Source organism: Perca flavescens, chromosome 7, assembly GCF_004354835.1.
Source record: "Perca flavescens isolate YP-PL-M2 chromosome 7, PFLA_1.0, whole genome shotgun sequence".
NCBI classification, from domain to species: domain Eukaryota; kingdom Metazoa; phylum Chordata; class Actinopteri; order Perciformes; family Percidae; genus Perca; species Perca flavescens.
In genome coordinates, this window is record NC_041337.1 from 35,561,068 (window position 1) to 35,571,893 (window position 10,826).

General features: G+C 43.2%; 1 protein-coding gene across 1 annotated transcript in view; it reads right to left on the reverse strand.

Moving 5' to 3' along the window:
- Window positions 1–276: 276 nt before the first annotated feature.
- The window catches only part of irak1 (interleukin-1 receptor-associated kinase 1), a 32,946-nt gene continuing 22,396 nt past the window's right edge, over window positions 277–10,826 (reverse strand). Inside the window, 8 exon segments of the mRNA XM_028583992.1 lie at window positions 277–1,393; window positions 2,519–2,617; window positions 3,772–4,397; window positions 4,608–4,631; window positions 6,908–6,919; window positions 7,163–7,277; window positions 9,807–9,891; window positions 10,582–10,650. Of these exon segments, the coding sequence (XP_028439793.1) occupies window positions 1,320–1,393; window positions 2,519–2,617; window positions 3,772–4,397; window positions 4,608–4,631; window positions 6,908–6,919; window positions 7,163–7,277; window positions 9,807–9,891; window positions 10,582–10,650 (1,104 nt within the window). The 3' untranslated portion in view covers window positions 277–1,319.

The following is a 10,826-nucleotide window of genomic DNA, read 5'->3' on the forward strand; positions in this document are numbered from 1 at the left end:
CCGACTTGCAGATTTTATAATCTCTACAAATACTTTACTGGCCTGACAAGCCCAGACCCACATCCAGATGTTGAGGTCTGGGAACTCCCCATTGGTCAGGGCTCAATCCGAGGGGGGCGGGACAAACGGTTGTCTTTCAAATTCTCTCTGCACGTAATAGGATAGCGCTCCAACCAATCAGAGCAACGCTAGCTGATAGATTAAACTTTAAACTGCCAATACATCTTCCTTTTTTAAGGACTTCAGAGCCATTCTTTGTTCTTTTCTTAAAGAAAAGCTGAACTCCAAGTCTTCCAGAAGACCTAAGCCCCGCCCACCGTGATGTGATTGGCCTGAAACTAACAGGATGCTCCCGCTGTCCCGCGCAGGCGCGCCCGGTGGAAGATAAGGTAACAGTTTGGACTTGCAGTGAATAAAGAGAGAAAACCTGCACTTAAAAAGGTGCTGTAGGTAAGACTTATAAAACTACCATTCTGTCATATTAGCTGAAACTGACCCTATGTTCCAGTAGAACTACATGAAGCTGGTCATTAAAAAGTAAATCCAGCTTCTCTGGCTCCACCTACAGCCTTGAGTGGGATTTGCAAAAATCCACCTCTCCCTGTTCAGATGCACCAATCAGGGCCAGTGGGGGTGTCTTAACTGCGTGTCAATTACTGCTCATGCACACGCATTCATTCTCCCTTGTGGGAGGAGGGGCTTAGGAGGACCATTTTGGGCTTTAGCGGAAATGGGGTGGGGACTGAGAAGTTGTCGATGTTAAAATATTTTTGGCTAAGTCCTGGATCTTCTCAACCCTAACCCTGCAGCACCTTTAACCTTTTCATGTTAGTATTCATAATTGGAGCGATATCGTGATAGGACTGTCTAGTGATGTATTGATTGATCACAGTATTGCTGTATCGTGATATTATCGGTATCGTGAGCCGGGTATCGTACCGTGAGGCACCCTGTGATCCCACCCACCGATGGTTCCCTAAAATAACGTTACATCTCATCAGTGCAATTTTTTTTAGCTCAGAATGTGAAACAGTGCAGACATCATCTGATTATTACAGGTACCTAAAATAAAAAAAAAAAATAACAAAGTAGGCTACTGAGATGTTACTTTAGTGGTCCCCTAAAATACATCGCTTGTGAAAAGTGTTTGCTTGAGCCAGTTGAAGTTCACGGTACGGACGCACAAAGTGTGTGCGTGTGATCAGGATGGTAGCACCTGTGCCTCATCTTGACCCAGGGGAGGGGGGAGAAGTTGAACCTTCTTCACGGGGCTGCGTGAGGGGAGTCTGACTCTGAAACAGTTCACAACGCTCGCGGAGTCAGTCGTGTTGCGCAGGAAGGAAATCCAGCTCGTCGCTCTCCTCCGGTCCTCGGTCAGAGCTCCTCCCTCCGTCTGACGCCACAGCGGGAACATGAAACGAGACACGAGATTACAGACGAGTGAGATCAGGCTGAGACCGGAGACAAGAGAGACTGAGGCTACATCTACACGGCTACGTTTTCACATTTAAGCGGCGTTTTGAGACAAAAAAAAAGAAGTCTCCACAAGAGTTTCAGCTCCAGTAGCAGAACTATTGTGCGTCAATATTAACGTCTGACAGCACGTATCACATGACTGGGCATGTGTGTGTGTCGGTGTACACAGGAAACAGATGGGGTCAGCCTTTTGTTCCCACATTTCTAAAATTTTTCTTAAAATTAGGCCCTGTGTTCCCACAGCCATATGTTCCCACATTTCTAAGATTTTTCTAATAATTAGGCCCTGTGTTAGGGTTAGGGTTACATTAAATCTGTAGTCCATTACTGGATAATATGTTGGCTATCAAACTGGGAGAAAGGGGGATCAAATCCGATACAATATAATGAAAAAGGAAATGTGGGAACATAGGGCCTAATTTTGAAAAAAAAAAAATCTTAGAAATGTGGGAACATAGGGCCTAATTTTGAAAAAAAAAAAATCTTAGAAATGTGGGAACATAGGGCCTAATTTTGAAGAAAAAAAAAAATCTTAGAAATGTGGGAACATAGGGCCTAATTTTGAAAAAAAAAAAATCTTAGAAATGTGGGAATATAGGGACACTCCCAAGCAGATTGTCTGATGTTACTCCACGGTTGAAAATCATGGATGTAGAAGTTAAAAATACAGAAAAGACTTTGGAGAAAGAACAACAACAGTGTAAAGTGAGAGCAGGGATATATTATCTCGGTTACTGAAAGGTCTGTAAGCTCCCTAACAGATAAGACTGACTGACCGGAGTTTCTAAACCAAAACGGGGGCAGCAGTGTTTCCAAATGTTTCCGTTTTAGGGGCTCGGAAACGCCAGAGTAGTGTGTGCGCGAGGCTCAAACGTAGCAAAAAGATATTGGTTACATGTTAGTGTAGATGTAGCCTGAGAGACACGCGATGATGCGGGTGTGCAGCATCATATCGTTGACGATAAAAGAGATGATTCTGAAACAAGATGGATTTTAATAAAAAGGATTTAAAGAGGGACAAGTATCTCAGTGTTTTACGTACAGAGGTCATCGGACGACAGCAGCTCGGGAGTTTGGATCTTTCCCTCCTCGTACAGAGTTTTCTTCTGCAGGAGACGCTGCTTACTGGGATTCATGTGGACTAAGCGCACACACACACACACACACACACACACACACACACACACACACACACACACACACACACACACACACACACACACACACACACACACACACACACACACACACACACACACACACACACACACACACACACACACACACACACACACACACACACACACACACGAGGTTTTAGATCCATTTGAACACTTCATCATTTCTATGAAAAGTCAACAAGTGTGTTTTGTCTATTAGAGTCCAAAGTCTCTCTGAAACAGATGTTACAGGCAACAGAAGCATCGCTGCACGTGAGGCTAGTTACCACTACACTTAGCAGCAGGTAACGTTAGCCTAGCGTTAGCTAGCAGCTGGTTAAACAGGGTTAAAATGCTGACAGCTAAACGGTGTCAAGTGTGACTGTATTTCACTGGAGAGGATTCCAACTAGAGCCCGACCGATAAAGGATTTTTGAGGCCAATAGATACAAATATTTGACGATTTAAAAATCTGATATATATCGGCCGATATACAGTACAGGCCAAAAGTTTGGACACACCTTCTCATTCAATGGGTTTCCTTTTTATTTTCATGACTATTTACATTGTAGATTCTCACTGAAGGCATCAAAACTATGAATGAACACATATGGAATGATGTACTTAACAAAAAAGTGTGAAATAACTGAAAACATGTCTTATATTTTAGATTCTTCAAAGTAGCCACCCTTTGCTTTTTTATTAATAAAAAAGCAAAAAAATAATTCCACTAATTAACCCTGACAAAGCACACCTGTGAAGGTAAAACCATTTCAGGTGACTACCTCATGAAGCTCATTGAGAGAACACCAAGGGTTTGCAGAGTTATCAAAAAAAGCAAAGGGTGGCTACTTTGAAGAATCTAAAATATAAGACATGTTTTCAGTTATTTCACACTTTTTGTTAAGTACATAATTCCATATATATATATATATATATATATATATATATATATATATATATATATATATATATATATATGTATATGTGTGCATGTAAACGTACTCAGTGTAGTGAGACTACTTGGTTTCCAAAACAAATTCACATTTTTTTTAAGTCTTTTGTAAAATAAAAAAGACATTTATTAAAGAATTTATGGTTAGTAAAATGTCCTCTTAACGAGCTGCTGAAGTACCTGAGGGCTCCGGGGACGCAGACTGCAAGGGCCCCGCGGGAGAGAAGCATTCTGGGACGCCATAGATCCCGGCTGTGCTCTGCTCTTTAGTTTCTGGTCTCAGGGGGGCCCAGGCTCCGGCCCCGGCTCCTGGCCCTGGCCTGTCCCCGCTGGGCTGTGGAGGGAAGTTGTACTGGTCCTCAGTGGGGACAGAAGGCTGGCTCGATGGGGACTCAGTGGGCCGGGCGGGACGGGGACAGCGCTCTCTGGCGGATGAAGACAGAGACCCGGAGCTGGTGGTCCCGTTGGATCTGAACGGGGAGCGAAGGTCGTACTGGGAGAAGCCTCGACTCTCGTCGGTTTCACACGGACCGGCGAAAGAGGAGGAAGAAGAAGAGGAGGAAGATGAGGGGGGGAAGGAGGAGGAGGAGTGCAGCGGGTCAGGAGGGGTTAGGAAGCAGAAAGACGAGGAGCCCTGAGAGGACGAGGCGGCCTGGTAGGTGTCCTCCAGGGGGCCCAGTTTGGACAGCTGGTCGGACAGGCGTCCCACGCTGGAGTCCAGGGGCGGGGGTCTGGGGGGGAGGGGAAGGGGAGGGGGAGCCCGTCTTCCTCGCTCTGGCGCTGACGTCCCGAAGTTTGTCAAACACCTGCAAAGAGAACGGACATGAGGAACGCCACGCTAATGTTGGTCTACACCAGGGCTCACCAACCTTTTTGAAACAGAGCTATTTATATATTATATATATATATATATATATATATATATATATATATATATATATATATATATATATATATATAGTCATATATTATTAAGTCATATATTATTGAGTCATACAAGTCATATTGAGTCATACGAAGAGCTACCAGTTTGATACACTCTTCTGAAATAACAAATGTGCCCAGTTTGCCTTTACTTACATAGTACAGGCCACAAGTTTGGACACACCTTCTCATTCAATGCGTTTCCTTTTTATTTTCATGACTATTTACATTGTAGATTCTCACTGAAGGCATCAAAACTATGAATGAACACATATGGAATTAACAAAAAAGTGTGAAATAACTGAAAACATGTCTTATATTTTAGATTCTTCAAAGTAGCCACCCTTTGCTTTTTTTGATAACTCTGCAAACCCTTGGTGTTCTCTCAATGAGCTTCATGAGGTAGTCACCTGAAATGGTTTTACCTTCACAGGTGTGCCTTGTCAGGGTTAATTAGTGGAATTATTTCCCTTATTAATAAAAAAGCAAAGGGTGGCTACTTTGAAGAATCTAAAATATAAGACATGTTTTCAATTATTTCACACTTTTTTGTTAAGTACATAATTCCATATGTGTTCATTTATAGTTTTGATGCCTTCAGTGAGAATCTACAATGTAAATAGTCATGAAAATAAAAAGGAAACACATTGAATGAGAAGGTGTGTCCAAACTTTTGGCCTCAACTGTATATATATTAAGTCATACGAAGGGCTACCAGTTTGATACACTCTTCTGGAATAACAAATTAGCTCAGTTTGCCTTTAGTTTAAGGCTGCTCGATTATGGAAAAAAATATAAATCGCGATTATTTCAGTAAATATTGAAATCACAATAATTTAACACGATTACTCGTTGACTTCTGGAAAGATGTTGCAAATATTGAACTTAAAAACAGTGGAAAAAGTTAAATAAATCAACAGTAAAAAGAAAAAACATACCACTGTGAAAATTGCCTTAATACTTGTCCTTTATAAACTTTATTATTTCATTAAGAACACAAGAGAAAATAAGAGTTTACTTGCAAATGTAACATGCATAATGAGCTAAATAATTGTTTTTCTTGATTATTCTGTTTTTGTGATCATTGGGAGCCAAAATTATAATCACGATTACATTTCGATTAATTGCACAGCCCTACTTTAGTTATATATGATATTAATGATTAATGATACTCATCTATGTGAAGACACTGATCATGTTAATGATTTCTCACAATAATTATCAACAATGACTTAACAAGGTGGGAAATAGATAATTTCAATATTCCATTTTAATTTTGAGAACAGGCCTGAGGGCTACTCATGTTGTTGACCCCTGGTCTACACATTTAAATAAAGAAGACTAAAAACACGATCACAACAGTCTGTAGCGCTGCTAGCATGTTACGATACTCCGATACTGCCTAAAACGCTGGTGTCGGTATCGGGAAGTACTGTTATACATCATATCACATCCATACAGGGATAGTAGTATACAGCGGTATCGGAATCGGTTTCGGGAAGCAAAAAATGGTATCAGACCATCTCTACGGCTAGCGCCTCCCGGAGGCTGCGCTGGTCATTACAGACACAATCCCAAAAAACACCCCATGATTCATTACTGAATTCAATTTATGCTTAAAGTGCTCATACTATGCTCATTTTTTAGGTTCATATCTGTATCATTCAGAGGTTGTATCAGAATAGGTTTACATGGTTTAATTTTCAAAAAACACCATATTTTTTGTTGTACTGCACATTGCTGCAGCTCCTCTTTTCACCCTGTGTGTTGAGCTCTCTGTTTTAGCTACAGAGTGAGACATCTCACTTTTGTTCCATCTTTGTTGGGAGTCGCACATGCTCAGTAGCTAGGTAAGGACTACTAGCCAGTCAGAAGCAGAGTATGAGGGTGTACCATGACAGTACCTAGGTAAGGACTACTAGCCAGTCAGGAGCAGAGTATGAGGGCGTGCCCTGACAGTACCTAGGTAAGGACTACTAGCCAGTCAGGAGCAGAGTATGAGGGCGTGTCCTGACAGTACCTAGGTAAGGACTACTAGCCAGTCAGAAGCAGAGTATGAGGGCGTGTCCTGACAGTACCTAGGTAAGGACTACTAGCCAGTCAGAAGCAGAGTATGAGGGTGTGCCCTGACAGTACCTAGGTAAGGACTACTAGCCAGTCAGAAGCAGAGTATGAGGGTGTGCCATGCTAGCAGCTAGGTGAGCATTATAACGTTGGTCTCTGAAGTAAAGGCTGGACTACAATAGAGCTGTTTGGAGCAGTGTGTGAACAGTGTTTTCTGTTGGAGATGGTGAGTCCCTTGGGGGGGACTTTAGGCTTTTTCACTTTGTAAACCTATAACATGCACAAAAAATATATATAACAATAAAGGAAAGGGGGAAAGCCAAAAAGCATAATATGAACACTTTAAGCTGCAAAAACTAGACGGGCCGCTGGAGAGTGCAGACCTCCGCCAAGGCCTGCCATATCTCACAATGTTAGCGAAAGTGAAAAATAATGTGCGTATCCGCCCCGTGATTAAGATCTTCTCCGAAATGTAACGGGTTCTTCCTCGGCCCATGCTACACCCTTTCACCAAGTTTCATGTAAATCAGCAAAATCAGCAAAAGTATTTTTCCTTAAAACGTGCTGACAGACAAACCAACACTCTCTCTCTCTCTCTCTGACCTCGGTCATGGCCGGCCTCTTCTTCCTCTTCTTGTCCAGACACCTGCGGGCCAGAGCCACCACCTCCATGTAGCCGGCCGGCTCCGCAGCGCCCCCTAAAGACACAACATCAGAGCAGCTGTAGCTAGGCAACAGGCAGAAAGCATCATGTGATTCAAACACAAAGACTGACCTGCGATCAGGGTTGCACGGTATGATGAACAATTGTCATATGAGTAGGGAAAGGGTTTGCCTTTGCAATTATGTTTATGTTGATGCACTTTAATTAAATACAATAAATAAATATTTTTAAAATATATTTACAGTTCGCAGTTATTTTTGTTTTAAATGGAGGGGGGGGAATAAATCAGAATCGAGTTTTTATAAAAACAATCGTAGATTTTTTTAGGGAAACAAATCGCCCAGCTCTACATATGAGGTAACTTTGTTAAATATTGCATTGACAATAGTACTAGGGCTGTGCTCGATTGAAGAACTTCTTAGTCGACTAACACTCATTAAATTGTATCGACTAATCGATTAGTTGATTTAATCGACAGATCTGTAAATCTTTGTGGAGTTTCTCCACAAAGAGTCGTGCTAAAAGCACCACTTTAATTCTTGTGTTTACCAGAGATGTGCTCGTACGTTTCTTGGAAATAAGTCATTCAGCGTGAAAAAAAAAAGCATCAGACATGACTAATGGACTAAAGAGATCTAAGTTGACTAAGACCAAAAAAGACCGATTAGTCGACTAATCGACTAACAGGGAGCAGCCCTAGATAATACAATTACAAGATGTTCTGTTGCTTTCCCCCCCTGGTTTTAAAGGGCTCTATGGTGTTTTAAGCCCCCAACGTCGACTTCAAAGCACCTAACTTTAACCGTTGCCTAATCCTAGTGCCTTCCCGGTAGCGCTCCCTGGAAGGCGATGTTGGGGGCTTAAAACACCAAACACCTTTTAAAGGCTTCATTACAGTGAAGTGATGTCATTTTCTGAACTCACCAGACTTACTAGCTGGTACTACTGTTATTTACCTTTACCCACTTGGTCATTAAATCAACATTTCTGGTGATTTTCTATCAAAAATCTCATTGTGTAAATAACAATTTGTTAAAGCATCAACTGTCAACAATATCAACATCGAGGTATTAAGTCAACGATATCTTGAGGTTTGATTTTTCTCCATATCGCCGAGCCCTCCCGGAAATATCGTCCGATACCTCGTCGGCTTTAAAGGACGTCTAGAGGTGTCTAGAGGTGTATAGAGGTGTCTAGAGGTGTATAGGTGTGTATAGAGGTGTCTAGATGGTTCTAGATGGTTCTAGAGGGGTCTAGAGGGGTCTAGAGGTATCTAGATGGGTCTAGAAGTGTATAGAGGGGTCTAGATGTGTATATAGGTGTCTAGATGGGTCTAGAGGGGTCTAGAGGTGTCTAGATGTGTATATAGGTGTCTAGATGGGCCTAGAGGGGTCTAGATGGGCCTATAGGTGTCTAGATGGGCCTAAAGGGGTCTAGAGGTGTCTAGATGTGTATATAGGTGTCTAGATGGGCCTAGAGGGGTCTAGATGGGCCTATAGGTGTCTAGATGGGTCTAGAGGGGTCTAGAGGTGTCTAGATGTGTATATAGGTGTCTAGATGGGCCTAGAGGGGTCTAGATGGGCCTATAGGTGTCTAGATGGGCCTAAAGGGGTCTAGAGGTGTCTAGATGGGCCAAGAGGTGTCTAGAGGGGTCTAGAGGGGCCAAGAGGTGTCTAGATGTGTATATAGGTGTCTAGATGGGTCTAGAGGTGTCTAGAGGTGTCTAGATGTGTATATACAGTAGGTGTCTAGATGGGCCTAGAGGGGTCTAGATGGGCCTATAGGTGTCTAGATGGGCCTAGAGGTGTCTAGATTTGTATATAGGTGTCTAGATGGGCCTAGAGGGGTCTAGATGGGCCAAGATGTGTCTAGAGGTGTCTAGATGGGCCTAGAGGGTCTAGAGGTGTCTAGATGTGTATATAGGTGTCTAGATGGGCCTAGAGGGGTCTAGATGGGCCTAGAGGTGTCTAGATGGGCCTAGAGGTGTCTAGAGGTGTCTAGATGGGCCTAGAGGGGTCTAGAGGGGTCTAGATGGGCCAAGAGGTGTCTAGAGGGGTCTAGATGGGCCTAGAGGGGTCTAGATGGGCCAAGAGGTGTCTAGAGGTGTCTAGATGGGCCTAGAGGGGTCTAGATGTGTATATAGGTGTCTAGATGGGCCTAGAGGTGTCTAGATGGGCCTACAGGGGCCTAGAGGTGTCTAGATGGGCCTAGAGGTGTCTAGAGGTGTCTAGATGGGTCTAGATTGGCTGCAGTAAAATTGCATGTTGGTCTCTTTTGTAGTCGTAATACAGCAAATTATATTTGGACTACAACAGAAAGAACTACAACACCACAGAATAAAAAAAAAGACATTGTAAAGCGCTGTGGGGACATTTCCGTGAGCATCATAGGTAGAGTTACACGGACGTAGTAAAATGAAGACCTGTTGAAAATTATTTAAGACCTAGAAGACTTTTTCAAAAGGTAAACAATTTTGATTTGGAAATTTCTGACTTTTTAGGACGCCGCGGAAACCATGTCATTGCGGCAGTGGATAGGCGATATATATATTGTGCAGGCCGACCTGTGATCAGCCGGTGGTCCAGCTGTTTCCTCCAGGCTGCTGCTGACGGACCAGGACTGTCCTCAATCTCGTCCACCAGGTCCTTCTACACAACCACAACCAAACATCACAGCAACGTTTAAACAACGTTTGGGAATATTCTACTGACTGCTTAAAAACTGTGTGTGTCTGTCTCTGTGTGTGTGTGTGTGTGTGTGTGTGTCTGTCTGTCTGTCTGTGTGTTTGTGTGTGTGTCTGTCTGTGTGTTTGTGTGTGTGCCTGTGTCTGTCTGTCTCTATGTGTGTGTGTGTCTCTGTCTGTACAGGTCTGTGTGTGTGTCTGTGCCTGTCTCTGTGTGTGTGTGTGTGTGTGTGTGTTTCTGTGTGTGTGTCTGTGTATGCCTGTTTCTGTGTGTGTGTTTCTGTGTGTGTGCGTGTGTGTGTGTGCCTGATTCTGTGTGTGTGCGTGTGTGTGTCTGTCTTTCTGTGTGTGTGTGTGTGTGTGTGTGTGTGGCGTCTGTGTGTGTGTCTGTGTATGCCTGTTTCTGTGTGTGTGTTTCTGTGTGTGTGCGTGTGTGTGTGTGCCTGATTCTGTGTGTGTGTGTTTCTGTGTGTGTGTTTCTGTGTGTGTGTGCGTGCGTGTGTCGGTCTTTCTATGTGTGTGTGTGTGTGTGTGTGTGTGTGTGTGTGTGTGTGTGTGTCTGTCTTTCTGTGTGTGTGTGTGTGTGTGTGTGTGTGTGTGTGTGTGTGTGTGTTTGTGTGTGTGTGTGTGTGTGTGTGTTTGTGTGTGTTCTGACCAGGTATCTCTCTCTAGACTTCCCGTCTTTCTCCAGAGCTCGACGACCCGTCAGGACCTCCAACAACACCTGAAACACACCAGATATGTGATGTAATGAGACACGGTGACATCATCAGGTTTGCACTCCTAACCCGATTGATTTAAGATTGATTGATTGATTTAGGATTGATCTGAAGAGTATCCTCCCGCTGGCTGTTCCTTTATCTGTCCTTTTACTGTAAATAAGATCAGGGGTCTCAACCC